The sequence below is a fragment of the Peromyscus leucopus genome, chromosome 23, assembly GCF_004664715.2.
Source record: "Peromyscus leucopus breed LL Stock chromosome 23, UCI_PerLeu_2.1, whole genome shotgun sequence".
NCBI classification, from domain to species: Eukaryota; Metazoa; Chordata; class Mammalia; order Rodentia; family Cricetidae; genus Peromyscus; species Peromyscus leucopus.
The window spans coordinates 28,623,465-28,643,157 of NC_051082.1; the positions used below are offsets into that span (position 1 = coordinate 28,623,465).

General features: G+C 50.1%; 1 protein-coding gene across 1 annotated transcript; it reads right to left on the reverse strand.

The window, feature by feature from the left end:
- Window positions 1-1,635: 1,635 nt before the first annotated feature.
- Window positions 1,636-18,907, reverse strand: LOC119086546 (mucin-12-like). The gene is made up of 12 exons (XM_037198522.1): window positions 16,031-18,907; window positions 15,501-15,652; window positions 10,470-10,567; window positions 9,847-9,945; window positions 8,950-9,077; window positions 8,641-8,705; window positions 6,087-6,238; window positions 4,046-4,120; window positions 3,780-3,942; window positions 2,519-2,680; window positions 1,823-1,899; window positions 1,636-1,706 (listed from the first exon to the last, which is right to left on the reverse strand). Exons 1-12 carry the CDS (start codon window positions 18,905-18,907, stop codon window positions 1,636-1,638), a joined length of 4,119 nt encoding a protein of 1,372 aa, XP_037054417.1.
- Window positions 18,908-19,693: the final 786 nt, after the last annotated feature.

Genomic DNA, 19,693 nt, shown 5'->3' on the forward strand with positions numbered 1-19,693 from the left:
AGATGACCTTGAACCTTTGGCTCTCCTGTGACCACGTCCCTAATGCTGGGATTCCATGTGTGTGGTACCATGCCTTTTCTTAGGTAGTGCCCCCAACCTAAGAAGGGGCTTTCTTGGTCCACTCAGGGACGGTTTGTAGGAGCAGGAAGCCAACCTCTTGAGGCACTGCTTGGAGATTCAGGCTTAAATTAGAAACCGTCAGTGAGCCCGAACCCCAGGCTGCGTCACACCCGGCTGGCTAGGTGTTCCGGTCATGACCTGTGCATTGCTATCTCCTGGCACTCTGACACCCTTGTCCTGTGAGGCAGGAGATGACTCTGAGCCCACCCTGAATCACTAGGAAAAGGACGGCACAGAAGGGGTCATAAAAAAAAAACCCTACGAAGCGGAAACTGTGGGTGTGGTGGGGCACACCTGTAATCCCAGCACTAGAGAGGCAGAATTAGGAGGAGCCTTGCGTTCAGGGCCATGCTACACTGTAGTTTGTTTGAGATCGCCCTGGGCAACACAGTGACAGCAAAGACCCATGAAGGGAAACCGAAGAGTTGACTCAGTTGGTAAAATGTTTGCCTCATAAATGCTTAGGACCTGAGTTTGATCCCCAGCATCCACATGAAAAACTGAGCATGGTGATACACACTTATGACCCCAGCACTGGGGAAGCCACTGGGGGATCCCCGTGACTCTCTGGCCAGCCAGCCTCACCCAATCCGTGAGCCCCAGGTTCCTGTGAGGGAGACCTTGTCCCCCAAAACAACTTGTATAGCTTCAAAGGAACAACACCTGAGACTGACCTCTGCATACACGTGCACGTGAGCGTGTGCACGAGTGTGTACATGTGCATACAGGCACACGCGCACACACACACACACACACAACACACACACACACACAGAAGGTGGAAAGTCTAAGCCTGCTCAGGGGAGGACCTGGGCAGAGGCAGCCATGCTGATTGAAGAAGTTTCATGGCATGGAATGAACAGAGGGAGACTCGGGCAGACACAGCACCAGGGGCCCCTGTGTTGCTCAGGAATCAGGGGAGATTAAGGACAAAGTGGCGGGTGGAGTGGGGATCCCTGGAGAGGGAGGGGGTCACTAATAGGTTATAGAAACAGTAGGTTTGGGGCTGGTATAGGTGGGGGGAACGGAGCTTCCAGAGAGTGGTGTGATGTATACAGAAACATGGGGGGGCATGCTCAGTGGGGGCCCTGGGGATTCAGTGGGGAAGAAGCTGAAGAAGGACCAGAGATCAAGTTAGTGAGAGGTGGAAGGCGACCAGAGTCCCATCCAGGGACCCACATGATGGAAGGAAAGAACTGACTCCTGAAAGTTGTCTTCTGACCTCTGCCCACATACGATTACAAATGCGTGCCCACTAAATAAATGTATTATATATATATATATATATATATATATATATATATATATATATATATATATAAAAGACTGGCTGGGCGGTGGTGGCGCACGCCTTTAATCCCAGCACTCAGGAGGCAGAGCCAGGTGGATCTCTCTGAGTTCAAGGCCAGCCTGGTCTACAAAGCGAGATCCAGGACAGGCACAAAACTACACAGAAACCCTGTCTCGAAAAACAAAAACAAACAGAAAAAAAAAAAAAAGGAAGAAATCTGGGGGTCAGTGAGAGGCCTGGATGGTGGGGAAGGAGAAGGGGACGAGGAACCGCAGTCGAGCAAGGGGTTGATGCACTGAAACGCAGGGCCAGATGTAACGTGAGCCGCCATCAGGCCACAGCAAGGACTCACGCCACACCCTCATAGCCACGGAACCTTTTCCCACCTCCACCTTCCCCCAGAACAGTTACCTTCCCAGACGCCTGTGCTCCGGAAGGTTCCAGGGACAGCGTCTCTCTGCCATGCTTGTGAGGGGTCATATTTTGACCTGCAAACAGTAGTCATGAGTGAGCAGCTGCGTGTGAGAGGAGTAGGTGGGAGCCCAGCAGACCCTGACCCTGAGCAGGGACGGCCACATCTCTGTCCTTCCAAGTAACGGCCGTGAGCAGTGACGGCTAGTACCCCTGGCCTCTGCATCTCCAAACGTCTCTCAGTTCCCTAGTGGGCCTCAGTCTCCTCGGCTATGAAATGGGGGCATTGCAACAGCCCCTCCTGCCCACTTCTGGCCCAGATGTTCTAGCGACTGTTTCTTGGCAATTCTTAGACCGTGCATCTCACCCCATCTGGCTCAGTCCCAGCTTCCTTGTTATTCTCTAAGACAGCCTAGATAATAAAATATAATTGTTTTGTATAATCTAATTTCAGTGCTTAAGTTTCTGTTTCCATTTCTCACTCAAAGGAGACTCCCCTGCCTATCAGATAAAAAAGTCACCCTTAGTGATGCTAAGGGATGGGTGGGGTTAGACAGACACCTTGTTTGACCTCAGTGACTTCTTCACTGCCAGACTGGAAACGAGGGAATTGTAGAACATTAAGCCAGCCATCTCTGGGTGGAGTGTCCTCACCCCCCAAATGGGTGACTGTGGTTGCTGGGCTCACAAGCTCACCTGCGCAGTTCTTTCTGAGACCGGCCAAGGAAGACAGCCAAGACAACCACAAGGACCAGCAGGACTGCCAGCACGGTGCCCACAAGTCCATACACGAGTCTCTTGCTGGTTCTAGACTGGCAAGTCTCCCCCCAGTACCAGTGGGTGTCTGTGTTCGGGCACCTGGAGATACACACATACACACACACAGGCTCAGGCTAGGTCCCTGAAATCGGGTCTCCCGAAGGGAAATTACCCCAAACCCAGGGACCTCTACTAAAGGTGTGTGTGTGTGTGTGTGTGTGTGTGTGTGTGTGTGTGTGTGTGTTTGGGGGAGCCAGGGTCCCTGACTCTGTAAGGTGTGGGAGAGGGGAAACTCAGGATGACCAGATCTCAGAGGGACTCCAGGGACCCGAGTGTCTCGTCCTTGCTTGCCCATCTAATCTGAAAGCAGCGGGCACTTGCATGGGCTTCTTATCGTGTTTCCTATTTTGTACATTAATTTATGATCTTGGAAACCAGCAAGTCCAGGTCGCAGCTTTAAGCTTTCACGGCTGAAATGTCGTTGTAAGAGATGATAGGTCAGGTCAGGTTGTGAGAGGAAGACTGGTTCAAGATGGAGGCCAGCCTGGGCTACACAGTGAGTTCCAGCCCAACCTGGGCTACAGAGATCCAGTTTGAAAAAAAAAAAATGAAGAAAAGGGAGGGGAGAGGGAGGAAAGGAGGAAGGAAATAGAATAAAGTAAAAAAAAAAAAAAAACCTATGTAATACATAGAAATTTCCAGAATAAAGTAAAAAAAGAAGGGAGGGGAGGGGAGGGCAGGGGAGGGCAGAGGGGAGGCAGGGGAAGGGAGGGGAGGGAATAAAGAAGAGACCATGAGGAAAAGAAGGGAGAAGGAAGGAATGAATAGATGGAAGAAATAGAGGAAGATGAGGCCAATAACTTGAGCCTTCTCAGAAAAGCCCTGGCTGAACTGTAGAATGCCCAGATCTAGACCACGCGGCCACCCATCACTCTCATGGCGGCAGAGGGGAGAGGGATGTGGAAGACGCGGAGATGCCTTGCAAGCATCTCCACTCAGATACAGTGGCTGTGTTATTTTCCCACGCCATCCACCCACCTAGCCACTCAGGAGCAAGCAGCATGAGACACTGGGGTGGGGTGGGCACAGAACAGGTATGTGACCCACAGGGCATGGTGATTCCACCCCTGTGGGGGACCGTGGGCGGGGGCGCCCTCCCGTCGGGAGGCGGTGCGGGGAGGAGGAGGTAGGCGCTCACACGCAGTGGGGTCCCGAGCGCAGCAGCTGGCACCGGCCCAGGTTGCAGTTGAGCTGCGACTTTGTGCCCTGAGTGCAGTTATTCACGCAGGTCAGCCTTCCCTCCAGGACCTCCGGGTAGAAGTACTGTCTGAAGTCCTCGGCAGCCTCCCGGGTGCAAAGCTCTGTAGGGTGAGGAAGGGCAGCAGGAGTCAGCACCGCTGGGACGCTCTCTGGATCCCTGTTTGCCATCCACGGCCCTGCCCGGGGCTGCACGGGAATGCTCACCGGCAGGGTTGAAACTGAGCCTCAGAGCCTCCATGTCCACAGTGGTGAAGTTACCATTGTAGCACAGTTTGCTGCCTGCCCGCGACAAAGGGGACAAAAACAAAATGAAAACCATAAAGGCTGCTTTCGGCCTCTCTGTCAACAGTCAGGCCTCCCCTTTCTCCCGCCCAGGCTCCTCCCCCCCGCCCAGGCTCCTCCCCTTCTCCCGCCCAGGCTCCTCCCCTTCTACCGCCCAGGCTCCTCCCCTTCTACCGCAGGCTCCTCCCCTTTCTCCCACCAGGCTCCTCCCCTTTCTCCTTCCTCTTCCCCCTCTCCTCTTCCTCCTCTCCCTCCTCCACTTGATTCTCACTTTTCCACCCCTGCTCTTCCCCCCTCTTCCTCCTCCTCTTCCTCATTTTTGTCCTCTCTCCCCCAACTCCCCTCTTCCTCCTTCCCCCCCTCTTCTTTTTCCCCTCCTTCCCCTTCCTTCATCTGTTTCCTCCTCTTCCTCCCTCCCCACCTCCTTCCACCTCCCCTTCTGAGGGAGCCAGTGTTAGAGCTCCAGATGTGCAGCCGTACCTGTGAGCAGGTTCGCGTGGGGACATGGGGGGTGACAACTTCAGCCTGGGACTGAACAGGGTGCCAGGGAGCAGGATGGAGTCAGGGGAGGCACTGGGGGATGGCTTTGCTTTGTTCTGTGTTTTTTTTTTTTTTTTTAAAGATTTATTTCTGTATTTATTTATTTATCTATTATTTTTGTTTGTTGTTTTCTGAGACAGGGTTTCTCTGTGTAACAGTCCTGGCTGTCCTGGAACTGAATTTGTAGACCAATTGGCTTCGAACTCACAGAGATCCACATCCTTTGCCTTCTGAGTGCTGGGATTAAAGGCGTGTGCCACCACTGCCTCGCAAAAGGTTGTATGTGCCAGTTACCTTGGGTTTTGTTTTGTTTTGTTGGAGTTTTTGTTTTGTTTTTTTTCCAGAGCTGAAGACCAAACCCAGGGCCTTGCACTTGCTAGGCAAGCACTCTATCACTGAGCTAAATCCCTAATCCCTTAAGATTTATTTTATTTTCACTTATCCCTCGTGTGTGTGTGTGTGTGTGTGTGTGTGTGTGTGTGTGTGTGTGTTCATATGTGTGAGGGGGATGGCTGTGGAGACCAGAAGAGGGTACTGGATCTTCTGGAGCTGGAGTTACAGGCATGGGTGCTGGGAACTGAACTCAGGTCCTCTGCAAGAGCAGCCAGTGCTCTCAACTGTGGAACAGTCTCTCCAGCCTCCCCTGACTTTTGCTGAAAAGCCTGGAATGCACTGTGGAGCCCAGACTAACTCTGAACTCATGACAATCCTCCTGCCTTAGCTTCCTTAGTGCTGAGATTGCAAGTGTGAGCTACCACACAGGGCTGGTTTCTAGATCCCTATGGTGGGGGCTCTGGTGTTCCAAATGAGAAGAAGAGAGAGAGAAGAGGAAGTAGAGACCCAGGTGTGGTGGAATATTAGTTTAAGATGTGTTACATTCATTTATGCTATGGAGCACTTATTTAATGATGCAAAGATGTGTTGCATTACTTTATGTTGCATTTGTTTAACTCTGTGAAGCTGTGTTACTTTGCCTGCCTAAAACACCTGATTGGTCTAATAAAGGGCTGAATGGCCAATAGATAGGCAGAAGAAAGGATAGGCAGGGCTGCCAGGCAGAGAGAATAAATAAGAGGAGAAATCTAGGCTCGAGAGAAAGGAAAAGCAAGAAAAGGAGGAGAGGAGGACACCAGGGGCCAGCCACCCAGCCAGCCACTGGGAGAAAGAAGGAAAGAAAGATGTATAGAATAAAGGAAGGTAAAAAGCCCAGAAGCAAAACATAGCTAAAGAGAAATAGAATAATTTAAGTTAGAAAAGCTGGCTGGAAACAAGCCAAGCTAAGGCTGGGCATTCACAAGTAAGAATAAGTCTCTGGGTATTTTTTTTTTGGGAGCTGGGCGGCAGACCCCCAAAGAGTTAAAAATAAGCCATCTACACCCGGGCTTCCTTCCCACCAATGCCACGGGGTTTCAGAAGGACTTACGTTGGCACAGGAAAGGGTCAGTTTCGATTGCTCTGGTCTCATTGATGATCTTGTCCTTCACGATCCTCGTGAGGTTTCTGAACAGCGCCTGATACTCCGGGGTGTAGTTGGCCACTAGAACGACGTCGCTTTCCACCACGATGCTGCCATTGCTGCGAACGGGAGAGACGTCAACATTTCCTCCATGTCACCCACACCCAGCAAGGGAGACGGAAGCAGCGAGATGGGAGATGGAGAGGCAAGGCAACCATGTGACGCCTGGGTCGGAAAGAGGAGGATCCCTGCAGGGTGTGATGGCGCACACCTGGAGTGCCGGCGTTTGGAAGGCTGAGGCAGGAGAATCAAACATTCAAGGCCAACCTGGGCTATGTAGTGAGTGAGACCCTTGTTCCAAAAATCCAAAAGAAGGAAAAGGGTGGAGGGAGGAGAGGATGAAGAGAGGAAGGAAGGAAAGAAAAGGAAGGAAGGAAGGAAAGAAAAGGAAGGAAGGAAGGGAGGAAAGAAAAAAATGAGGACCCCCACCCTGGGGCAGCTTACAGATTCCAAGGAGTCAGTTGAGTAAGACAACTCAAGATGGGTAAATCTCAGTGTTTGTCACAAAAGTTAAAGGATGAAATTTATCTCTAAAAACAGAGGCTTGGGTCGTCACGATGGCTCTGTGGGTAAAGGCCTGAGATCAGTTCCGGGGTCCACATGGTAGGAGAGCTACAACTCCAGCCAGTTATCCGGTGACCTCCATCCCTCCGCGTGTACACAGTGGCTCAAGCACACATGTGTTGCACACACCACACACACACACACACACACACACACACACACACACACAATAAGGTAATAAAAATTAAACAGAGAGACTCTTGGGTGAAGATGTGTCGCTGGGGATGGAACATGGAGGCAAGAAAGATGGCGGCGCCTCGAGAAGCTAAAAGCGGGTGATTGTGGTGGCTGAGGACTATGGTCTCAGTGCTGGGAGGGGGAGGAGAAGGAGAAGAAGAGGAGGGAGATGAGAGCGGAGGAGAAGAGGAAGAGAGGGAGGAGGAAGAGGGCAATGAAAGAGGAGATGAGAAGAGATAATGAGTTTCTATTGAAAATTGGGACCCTACCCTTGACGCCCTAAGTGGCCAGTGATGCTGCTGAGGGAGTGATTCTGAGACAGAGGAAGTCATCTGCCACTGTCACTGCCAGAAGCCACACCCCTCCTCCTCCTCCTCCTCCTCCTCTTTGTATTCCTCGCCCCAGCACAGGCACCCCACGGCCTCAGCAGCTCAGAAGTCTCTTCTTTCTCCTCACAGATCCTCATGGGCTGATGGGGAGATCTTATCTCTCAAGACCGTTCCCACGGGACCCTTTCTCTGGCACACTCCCTCTCTAGTCGAACACCATCGCCTCCAATGCAGACTTCCGCCCACCTCTCTCTACCCCGCAGCCAGACGCAGCGATCTGCCCTGCAAGTCAGATCCCATCCCTTGCGGGCCAGCAGCTGATACGGACAGTCTCATTGATTGGCACGAGTCATTTCTCAACCTCTGCTGCCACTATGGAGTGCACTTCCGAGTTTCTAGAACTCACTCCTCACCCCACCACCACTCTGGGCTCCCCCTCAGTGTTTCCCCCCTGTAACTCTTCCCCTCACCCTTCCCTACTTCGATATGAACCCTCCTCCTTAAAACATCGCCCAGGAAGAGTTCTCTCCAGATGACCACACTTGCCTCCGGGGTCTTCCTCTTGACACACTGCAGTTCCTTATCACAGCTCACCAGCATGCACACTGCGGTCTTGGTGGCCCCTGTGCCCTGCCATTCTGTGCTCCAGGGCTACTGTGGCCCAAGCATCTAACACAATTTGTTTGTTTTGAATTTCTTGTTTTGTTGAAGTGGGGTTTCTTTCCACAGCCTAGGTTAGCCTAGAACTCACTGTGTAGCCCAGGCTGGCCTTGAACTTCTGATCTTTCTGTCTTAAGCTTCCAAGCACTAGTATTACAATTGGGTGGCACTCAGCTAGGGTTGCCCTCTAATAAAAATTTGCTGAATGAAAAAAATGAGTGAATATAAAAGTGAATGAGTAGGTGAATAAATGAACTAATGGCGAAGGAGTAAACATGATAAAGGATGAAAATGAATAAGCATAAACAGTAAACAAACATGATGAACAAATGAAAGAGCAAATTATGAATGGACATATGCTGAATGAGTAACTGTCATCAGCAAATGAACAGTGATGATAGAACTGACATGAACAAATGAATAACCATAATGAACAAATGAATGAGCAAGTGGGGAATGAATGAGTGAATGGACAAATGGTGAGTGAATGAGTAACCGTGATGATGAAGAAATGGATCAACGATAAATGTATGAGTGCACGGCAAGTTTTATGAATGAGTGAATGAAAAAATTATGAATGGATAACTGTGATAAACAATGAATGAGTCAGGACTCTTGGGTGTTGCTTCAGGGCTGGAGTTCCCTGTCCCAGACAGATGTGGATAGCCTAACCTCAGGGCAGGAGGAAGCAGCCGGGAGAGAAAGGGGTACCCCACCCCCCACACACTCACTACAATCCTCTAATGGTCACATCTCTGTACTCGGGAAGGTCATCGCCACCGTAAACTTTATCCATCTGGAAAAAAAAATCAGAGATCATACAGAGCTGGAGTATGGCCCATCTTTGGACAGCTCCAGGCTGGTGTGGGTGGAGCCTGTAGGAAGGAGAAAGGAAATGGGCGGTGGAGCTCCCTGGATGGGGTCTGAGTGGGTAGGGCTCACGGGTGGATGCTCTGAGAGGTTCTTCCTCAGAACTCCTAAGACAGGAACGGTGACAGGCGTCTGTAGCCCTTGCTTGACTGGGTGTCACCTGCTCCCACCTGGCTCAGGAAGAGATTTCTGAAGTCCTTGTAGGCCTGGGAGGATTTGTTCCTCAGGTCAGCTGTGAAGTTCCGATGAATCACTTTTACTATCACGGTCACTGTGGCGTTGATAACATCCGGGAGTTCTGTGGGACCGGGGAACACCGTGCGTGAGACAGCCACCCTCGGACCTGTGGGAGTGTCTCTGGGGTAGGTAAATTTTTCTGCCTGTTGGTGTCATGGAGGGGAAAGAAATAAGTAGAAAAGAGGATAGCTGAGGACGGATGAGACGTGTGTGTGTGTGTGTGTGTGTTTGTGTGTGTGTGTGTGTGTGTTCATACATGTTCAGGTTTGTGTGGACGTGCACATGTATGGAGTTCAGACATCCATGTTGCATATCTTCTTCTCTCTCTCCACCTTAGCGTTCGAGACAGGGTCTCTCACTGGATGTGGAGCTCACTAATCTGGCTACACTAGCTGGTCAGTGTGCCCCAGGGATCTGCATGTCTCCTCCCCAGGGATGAGGTTACAGGTGTGCAGCACTATGCAGTTTTACATGCGTTCTGGGGATCCAAACTCAGGCCTCCACACATGCACCGTGAGTACTTTACTGATGGAACTGTCTCCCCAGCCCCTGTCTCTTGATATCACAGAGAGCTAATGGCCAGATGGAGACCCAGGGAGTTAGGTGGGAGGCTTCCCAAAGGGTTGGCATAGAAACTCCTGACCAGAGGGGGAGGAGAGCCAGAGAAGGTGGCCCTGAAGTTAGAGGCAGGAGGACCAGAACAAGAATAACATCACCTTCTCTCCCTGCAGTGAAGCCTTGGGAATGGTTGGTTAACCATTCCAATATGGCCACCTCACCTTAAGTGTCCAGGGGCCCAGGGAGGGCTGCAGGTCTCAGAGGGTCATTACCTACTGGGAAGGAGTACAGGATGGAGTCGCAGAGCTGGCCGGTGTAGCCCGGTTTGCATTCACACGCTCGGCCATTCCACTTCCCATTCTTGCAGTCCTCTGGGAAGTGAGAGAATTTAAAAAGATCATTGAGAAAGCTCCGGGGACAAACACACTGACTCAACCCAGGTGTCAGCAGAGCCCTGAACTTGATTGACAAGGGACCGGCTGATGGCACAACACTCAAGAACCTTTTATTCCACCTTACTCCAGGGACCAGAGGAGAAAGGATGAGGCAGAAATGGGTTTAAGAATACAAGAAACACAAGAGAAAAAAAGAGGAAAGGAGCCCTGTGAATCAAAAGGACCAACAGCACCCTGGGCGTGATGACCTGTACTTGTAATCACAACACTCAAGAGGGTGAGGCAGATGGATCACAAGACTGAACCTAGCCTGAGATGCACAGTGAGACGCTGTTCCAGTACCCCCAACCCCACGCCAAAGACAGACAACACATAGCAAGCTGAGAAATATACACTGATAGACGTAAATGCCAGGAAACGTGCACTACGATCCCACATAGAAAAAGGTGGTTAAGAGCTGAGACCTAGAAGAGAAACAGAGTCAATTATGAGAAACTTACTTGGTGGCAAAGAGATGTATTGAGTCCTCATGGAAGTAGGATGTAGGCTGGTGAAAGGGGGCCGGGCGGTGGAGCTGCTGCTGAACACAGGGAAGGTGCTGTGAGGGGGGCGAGGGGAGGGGGAGGGGGAAGGGGAAGACCCAGGAGGCCTTGTCTGGGATGAAGAGGAGTCGGGGACTGGCGAGGATGAGAAACGGGAACTGAAGAAGTCAAAGAAGAGGTCACATGAGCTGCGGTTTCAGGGCCATCAGGTGAGGTTGGGGAGCTGGCTGAACTGGGGCTGCTGGAGAAGATGGGTGGAGAGGAGGGCGAGACTGCGGCTGGGGAGGTGTGAGATGATGCTGGTGGCAGTGGTGACCTTGAACTGTGGGGTGTTAAAGTAGTTGGGGACCGATCTGAGGGTGGTGAACCGGGGAATGTTGATTCACCAGTAATGATGGTAGATTGAGGGCTCTTAGTGGGATGGCTCATGGACGTTGAAATCCCACTGCTTGGGAAGGTGGTGGATTCCTGAGTGAAGACTGTTTGGGAGGTCTCGGTTGCTTGAGTTACTTGAGTTGGAAATAGGCTGGATGGGGAGGTTGTAGCTGCATGTGTTTGGACTGTGCTGTGGGAGGTCTCAGAAGCTACTGTTCTTCCTGAGGATATTGAGCTGCCTGGGAAGGTTGTAGACTCCTGAGTGAAGGTTGTCATTGGGGAGGTCTCAGTGGTCTGAGCTCCATCTGTTGAAATTGGGTGGCTTGGGGAGGGTGTAGATGCTTCAGTCAGGGCTGAGGTGAAGAATGTCTCAGGAGGAAGGGCTGTTTCTTGGGAAACTGAGCTACTTGGAGAGGTTGTAGATTCCTGAGTGAAGACAGTTGTTTGCAAGGTATGAGATGGTTGAGATGAATCTGTGGAAATTGGGCTTCTTGGGGAGTTTGTAAAAGACTCAGTCAGGGCTGAAGTGTGGGTGATATCAGGAGATACAGCTGTTCCTGTGGAAACCGAGCTGCTCAGGAAGCCTGTAGATTCCTCAGTGAAGACTGTTGTTTGGGAGGTCTCAGTTGCTTGAGTTACAGGTTTCAAAACTGGGCTCCTTGGAGAGGTTGTAGATGCCTCAGTCAGGGCTGTGGAGAGTGAGGAGTCAGGAGGAACAACTGTTTCTAGGGACACCGAGCTGCTGGGGAAGGTTGTAGATTCCTGGGTGATGGCTGTTTTGGAGGTTTCAGTTGGTTGAGTTGCTTGTGTGGAAATCGGCTGCTTGATGATGATGTAGATGCCTCCGTCAGGGCTGAGGTGTGCGAGACCTCAGGAGGTACAGAGGTTTCTGTGGAAATAGAGCTGGTTGCAAAGGGTGTAGATTCCAGAGTGAAGACTGTTGTTTGTGAGTCAGTGGGATGAGTTACATGAGCTGTAATTGGACTGCTTGGGGATGTTGTAGATCCCTGATGATGGTGTGTGGTGGGGGAGCTCTCAGGAGCTACAGCACTTTCTGTGGAAATTGATCCTCTTGGCAATGTTGTATCAGTTGCTTGAGTTGCATGTGTTGAAATTGAGCTGGTCAAGGAGGTTGAAGATGCCTCAGTTGGGATGGTGGTATGGGAGCTGTCAGGAGGTACACCTGTTTTTGTGGAAACTGAGTTTCTTGGGAGGGTTGTAGGCTCCTGAGTAAAGACTGTGTTTTGGGAAGTGTCAGTGGATTGAGTTCCATGTGTAGAAGAGGAAGCCACTGACGATGTTGTAGATGCCTCCGCCTGTGCTGAGGTGTGTGAGATCTCAGGAGGTACACCTGTTTCTGTTGAACTGGAAGGGGATCTGGAGATAGTAGATTCCTGAGTAAAGACTTTTGGGGATGTCTCAGTTGCTTGAGCTGTTGGTGTAGAATTCAGGCTACTTGGGAAAGGTGTAGAATCTTCAGTCAGAGTTGAGGTGTAGAAGCTCTCAGGAGTTAGAGATGTTTCTGCAGAAAATGAGCTGGTTGTGGAAGCTGTAGATTCCTGGGTGAAGACTGTTATTTGAGATGTTTTGGTGGTTTGAGTTGCATGTGTGGAAATCAGACTGCTTGGGGAAGTTGTAGTTGCCTCAGTCAGGGAAGAGGTGTGAGAGGTAACAGGAGATACAACTGTTTCTGTGGAAATTGAGGGGCTTGACAAGGATGTAGACTCCTGAGTGAAGACTGTTTTGGAGGTTTCTGCTGATTGAGCTGCATGTGTCAAAGCTGAGCTGCTTGGGAAGGTTGTAGATGCCTCAGTTTGGACTGTGACATAGGAACTCTCAGGAGGTAGAGGAGTTTCTTTGGAAGTTGAGCTGCCTGGAAATGTGGTAGATTCCTGAGAGATGATTGTTTTTTGGGATGTCTCAGATGCTTGAGTTGCATGTGTTGAAATCAAGCTGATTGGGGACGTTGGGTATGCCTCATTCTGTCTTGTAGTAGATGAGGTGTCAGGAAGGACAGCAGTTTCTGTGGAAACTGAGCTGTTTGGGAAGGTTGTAGACATCTGAGTAAATATTGGGTTGAAGGGTTCAGTTGCTGGAGTTGGATGTGTTGAAATTGGGCTGCTTTGGGAAGTTGTAGATTCCAGAGTGGACACGGTTTTCCATGATGCAGTTGGTTGAGTTTCATATGTTGAAACTGGGGTCCTTGAGGAGGCTGTAGACGCCTCATTTACAGATGAGGTGTAGGAGCTCTCAGGGGGTCCAGCTGTTTCTGTTGAAATGGAGGGGGATGTGAGGATAGTAGATTCCTGAGTGAAGACTCTTGGGGATGTCTCAGTTGCTTGAGCTGTTTGTGTAGAAATTGGGCTAGGTGGGGAGGTTGTAGACTCCGTTGGAATTGCTGAGGTGTAGGGGTTTTCAGGAGTTACAGCTGTTTCTGTGGAAATTGTGCTGGTTGGGAAGGTTGTAGATTCCCGAGGGAAGACTGTTGTTTGAGAGCCTGGAGTAGTGTGAGTTGCCTGTGACAGAACTGGGCTGCTCTGGGAGGCTGTAGATGCCTCAGTGTGGACTGTGGTGTGAGTGATCTGAGGAGGCCCAGTGGTTTCTGTCAACATTGGGCTGCTAGAGAAGGTTGTGGGTTCCAGAGTGAAGACAGTCGTTTGGAATGACTCTGTGGGTTGAGATCCAGGTGTTAAACTTGAGCTCTTTGGGGAGGTTGTAGATGCCTCAATTTGGATTGTAGTGTGGGAGCTCTCAGGAGGTACAGCACTTTCTCTTAAAGTTGAGGAGCTCTGGAAAGTTGTCGGTTCCTGAGGTAAGGCTGTTTTGTGGAAGTCTCAGTTGCTTGTGTTGAAAATGAGCTACTCAGGGAGCTTGTAGATGCTTCAGGATGGACTGTGGTGTGGGAGCCCTCAGGAGGTACATCTGTTTCTGATGAAATTGAGGGGGTTATGAAGATTGTAGGTTCCTGAGTGGAGACTGTTGGGGATTTCTCAGTTCCTTCTGTGGCATGTGTAGAAATCAGGCTACTAAGGATGTTGTCGATTCCTTATTCAGAGCTGAAGTGTAGGACAGTTCAGTAGGTAGGGCTGTTTCTGGGGAAACTGAGCTGCTTGGAGAGAGTGTAGACTCTTGAGTGAAGATGGTTGTTTGCAAGGTATCAGGTGGCTGAGATGAATCTGTGGAAATGGGGCTTCTTGGGGAGGTTGTAAGAGGTTCAGTCAGGACTGAGGTGTGAGTGATCTCAGGAGGTACAGCTGTTCCTGTGGAAAATGAGGTGCTTGGGAAGGGTGTAGATTCCTCAGTGAAGACTGTTTTGGAAGTCTCAGGGACTTGTGTTCCAAGTGTTGTAATCAGGCTGTTTGGGGATGTTGTCGATTCCCCAGGTTCCGGTGTGGAGTGGGTGTTCTCGGGAGGTACAGCTGTTTCTGAAGCTATTGAGTTGGTTGCAAAGGTTGTAGCTTCCTGAGTGAAGACGATTGTTTGGAAGGAATCAGTGGCTTGAGTTGCTTGTGTTGGAATCAGGCTGCTTTGGGGTATTGTAGATGCCTCAGATGGGTGTGTGGATTGGGAGTTCTCAGGAGGAACAATTGTTCCTGTGGAAACTGAGCTGCTTGGGAAGGTTGTAGACTTCTGAGTAGATACAGTTTCCATAGAGTCTGTTGCTTGAGTTGCATGGGTTGAAATCAGGTTGTTTGGGGGTGTTGTAGATTCCTGACTGAACACGGTTGTTGGAGAGGTCTCAAAAGCTTCAGTTGACTGTGTCAATATTGGACCTGTTAGGGATGTTGTAGTTGCATCAGTCAGCGCTGAGGTGTGGGTTTCATCAGGAGGTTCAGCTGTTTCTGTGGAAAGTGAACTGCTTGGCAAGTTTGTAGACTCCTGAGTGAAGACTGTTGTTTGAGATGTCTCAGTTCTTTGAGTTGCTATTGTTGAAATCAAGCTGCTCTGGAGGTTGTGTATGGCTCAGTCTGTCCTGTAGTGAGTGAGGTGTCAGGAGGAATAGCTGTATCTGTGGAACTTGAGCTCCAAGGGAAGGTGGCAGAATTCTGAGTAAATATTGTGTTGGTGGGCTCTGTTGCTGGAGTTGGATGTATGGAAATTGGGGTACTTTGGAAAGTTGTAGATTCCAGAGTGGACAAGGTTTCCCATGATTCAGTTGGTTGAGTTTCTGTGTTACACTGAGCTGTCAAGGAGTTGTACTTGTCTCTGGAATGGTGTGTGGGCTGTCAGGGGCTGCAGCTATTTCTGTGGAAACTGGGCTTCTTGGAGGGTTGTAGGCTCCTGAGTGGACTGTGTTTTGGAAGTGTCAGTGGGTTGTGTTCCATGTGTTGAAACCGAGTCCCTGGAGATGTTGTAGATGCCTCCTCAGTCAGGACAGATGTTTGGTACATTGGAGGCACAGTGTGTCTGTGGAACTTGAGCTGCTTTGGAAGGTTGCAGACTTCTGAGTAAGATGGTGTTTGATGTTTCTGTTGTTTCAACTGAATGTGTTGAAACTGGGCTCCTTTGGGAAGTGGTAGGTTCCTGAGTGAAGACTGTTTTCCATGATTCAGCTGGTTGAGTTTCATGTGTTGACACTGGGGTCCTTGAGGAGGCTGTAGATGCCTCATTTACAGCTGAGGTGTAGGAGCTCTCAGGGGGTCCAGCTGTGTCTGTTGAAATGGAGGGGATGTGAGGACAGTAGATTCCTGAGTGAAGACTCTTGAGGACGTCTCAGTTGCTTGAGCTGTTTGTGTAGAAATTGGGCTAGGTGGGGAGGTGGTAGACTGCGGAGGAAGAGCTGAGGTGTAGGGGTTTTCAGGAGTTACAGCTGTTTCTGTGGAAATTGTGATGGTTGGGAAGGTTGTAGATTCCTGAGGGAAGACTGTTGTTTGAGAGCCTGGAGTAGTGTGAGTTGCCTGTGACAGAATTGGGCTGCTCTGGGAGGCTGTAGATGCCTCAGTGTGGACTGTGGTGTGAGTGATCTGAGGAGGCCCAGTGGTTTCTGTCAACATTGGGCTGCTAGAGAAGGTTGTGGGTTCCAGAGTGAAGACAGTCGTTTGGAATGACTCTGTGGGTTGAGATCCAGGTGTTAAACTTGAGCTCTTTGGGGAGGTTGTAGATGCCTCAATTTGGATTGTAGTGTGGGAGCCCTCAGGCGGTACAGCACTTTCTCTTAAAGTTGAGGAGCTCTGGAAAGTTTTCGATTCCTGAGTTAAGGGTGTTTTGTGGGAAGTCTCAGTTGCTTGTGTTGAAAATGACCTACTCAGGGAGCTTGTAGATGCTTCAGGTTGGACTGTGGTGTGGGAGCTCTCAGGAGGTACAGCTGTTTCTGAAGCTATTGAGTTGGTTGCAAAGGTTGTAGCTTCCTGAGTGAGGACGATTGTTTGGAAGGAATCAGTGGCTTGAGTTGCTTGTGTTGGAATCAGGCTGCTTTGGGGTATTGTAGATGCCTCAGATGGGTGTGTGGTCTGGGAGTTCTCAGGAAGAACAATTGTTCCTGTGGAAACTGAGCTGCTTGGGAAGGTTGTAGACTTCTGAGTAGATACAGTTTCCATAGAGTCTGTTGCTTGAGTTGCATGGGTTGAAATCAGGTTGTTTGGGGATGTTGTAGATTCCTGACTGAACACTGTTGTTTGAGAGGTCTCAAAAGCTTCTGTTGACTGTGTCAATATTGGATTTCTTAGGGATGTTGTAGGTGCATCAGTCAGGGCTGAGGTGTGGGTGACCTCAGGAGGTTCAGCTGTTTCTGTGGAAAGTGAACTGCTTGGCAAGATTGTAGACTCCTGAGTGAAGACTGTTGTTTGAGATGTCTCAATTGTTTGAGTTGCTATTGTTGAAATCAAGCTGCTCTGGGAAGTTGTGTATGGCTCAGATTGTCCTGTAGTGAGTGAGGTGTCAGGAGGAATAGCTGTATCTGTGGAACTTGAGCTCCCAGGGAAGGACGAAGACTTCTGAGTAAATATTGTGTTGGTGGGCTCTGATGCTGGAGTTGGATGTGTTGAAATTGGGGTCCTTTGGGAAGTTGTAGATTCCAGAGTGGACACGGTTTTCCATGATTCAGCTGGTTGAGTTTCATGTGTTGACCCTGGGGTCCTTGAGGAGGCTGTAGATGCCCCATTTACAGCTGAGGTGTAGGAGCTCTCAGGGGGTCCAGCTGTGTCTGTTGAAATGGAGGGGGATGTGAGGACAGTAGATTCCTGAGTGAAGACTCTTGGGGATGTCTCAGTTGCTTGAGATGTTTGTGTAGAAATTGGGCTAGGTGGGGAGGTTGTAGACTCTGGAGGAAGAGCTGAGGTGTAGGGGTTTTCAGGAGTTACAGCTGTTTCTGTGGAAATTGTGCTGGTTGAGAAGGTTGTAGATTCCTGAGGGAAGACTGTTGTTTGAGAGCCTGGAGTAGTGTGAGTTGCCTGTGGCAGAATTGGGCTGCTCTGGGAGGCTGTAGATGCCTCAGTGTGGACTGTGGTGTGAGTGATCTGAGGAGGCCCAGTGGTTTCTGTCAACATTGGGCTGCTAGAGAAGGTTGTAGGTTCCAGAGTGAAGACAGTTGTTGGGAATGACTCTGTGGGTTGAGATGTCTGTGTTGTAACTGAGCTGCTTGGGGAGGTTGAAGATGCCTCAGGCTGGACAGTACTGGGAGAACTCTCAGGAGGTACGACTGTGTCTGAAGAAACTGATTTAGTTGCAAAGGTTGTAGATTTCTGAGTGAAGCCTACTAGGGATGTCTCGGTTCCTTGAGTATCTTGTGTGGAACTCAAGCTGCCTGGGAAAGTTGTAGAGGCCTCAGATTGGGATGTGATGTGGGTGATCTCAGAAGACACAGCAGTTTCTGAAGAAACCAAGCTGCTAGGGAGGGGTGTAGATTTTTGAATGAAGGCTGTTTGGGAAGTCCCAGGGGCTTGAGTTGTTTGTGTAGAAATTGAGCTGCTTGTGGATGTGGTAGAAGACCCCATCAGGGCACTAGAGGATGAAGTATCAGGAGGGATGGCTGGTTCTGTTAACATTGGACTGCTTGGGATGGTTGTGGATTCCTGAGTGAAGACAGTTTTGGAGGTCTCAGTTAGTTGAGATCCATGTGTTTGAGAAGTTGTAGGTGCCTTGGTCAGGGAAGAGGTATGGGAGGTCACAGGAGATACAACTGTTTCTGGGGAAATAGAGCTGCTTGGAAAGGTTGTGGATTCCTGTGAATCCTGAGTGAAGACCGTTGCTTGAGATGTCTCAGGAGCTTGAGTTGTTGGTGACAAACTTGGGCTGCTTAGGGAAGTTGTAGATGCCTCAGTCAGGGCTGAAGTGTGGGTGACATCAGGAGGTGCAACGGTTTCTGCGGAAATTGAGCTCCTTGGCAAGGTTGTAGATTCCTGAGTGAATTCTGTTTTGGATGTTTCAGGGGGTTGAGTTGTATGTGCTGAAATTGAGCTGCTCCAGGAGGTTGTAGATGCCTCAGGTTGGACAGTACTGGGAGAACTCTCAGGAGGGACAACTGTATCTATGGAAACTGAGCTGCTTAGGAAGGATGTAGACTTCTGAGTAGATACAGTTTCCATAGAGTCTGTTGCCTGAATTGCATGGGTTGAAATCAGGTTGCTTGGGGATGTTGTAGATTCCTGACTGAACACTGTTGTTGGAGAGGTCTCAAAAGCTTCAGTTGACTGTGTCAATATTGGACTTGTTAGGGATGTTGTAGGTGCATCTGTCAGGGCTGAGGTGTGGGTGACCTCAGGAGGTTCAGCTGTTTCTGTGGAAATTGAACTGCTTAGCAAGTTTGTAGACTCCTGAGTGAAGACTGTTGTTTGAGATGTCTCAGTTGTTTGAGTTGCTATTGTTGAAATCAAGCTGCTCTTGGAGGTTGTGTATGGCTCAGTCTGTCCTGTAGTGAAGGAGGTGTCAGGAGGAATAGCTGTATCTGTGGACTTGAGCTCCCAGAGAAGGTGGCAGACTGCTGAGTAAATATTGTGTTGGTGGGCTCTGTTGCTGGAGTTGGATGTGTGGAAATTGGGGTCCTTTGGGAAGTTGTAGATTCCAGAGTGAACAAGGTTTCCCATGATTCAGTTGGTTGAGTTTCATGTGTTGACCCTGGGGTCCTTGAGGAGGCTGTAGATGCCTCATTGACAGCTGAGGTGTAGGAGCTCTCAGGGGGTCCAACTGTGTCAGTTGAAATGGAGGGGGATGTGAGGACAGTAGATTCCTGAGTGAAGACTCTTGAGGACGTCTCAGTTGCTTGAGCAGTTTGTGTAGAAATTGGGCTAGGTGGGGAGGTGGTAGACTCCGGAGGAAGAGCTGAGGTGTAGGGGTTTTCAGGAGTTACAGCTGTTTCTGTGGAAATTGTGCTGGTTGGGAAGGTTGTAGATTCCCGAGGGAAGACTGTTGTTTGAGAGCCTGGAGTAGTGTGAGTTGCCTGTGACAGAATTGGGCTGCTCTGGGAGGCTGTAGATGCCTCAGTGTGGACTGTGGTGTGAGTGATCTGAGGAGGTCCAGTGGTTTCTGTCAACATTGGGCTGCTAGAGAAGGTTGTGGGTTCCAGAGTGAAGACAGTCGTTTGGAATGACTCTGTGGGTTGAGATGTCTGTGTTGAAATTGAGCTGCTCGGGGAGGTTGTGGAGGCCTCAAACTGGACTGTGCTGTGGGAGCCCTCAGGAGGTACAGCGGTCTCTTTGGAACCTGAGCTGCCTGGGAAGGTTGTGGATTCCTGGGTGAACAGGGTCATTTGTGATGTGTCGGTGGGTAGACTTGCATGTGTTGAAACTGAACTGCTCGGGGAGGTTGTAGATGCCTCAGGTTGGACTGTGGTGTGGGAGCTCTCAGGGGCCACACCAGTTTCTGATGACCTT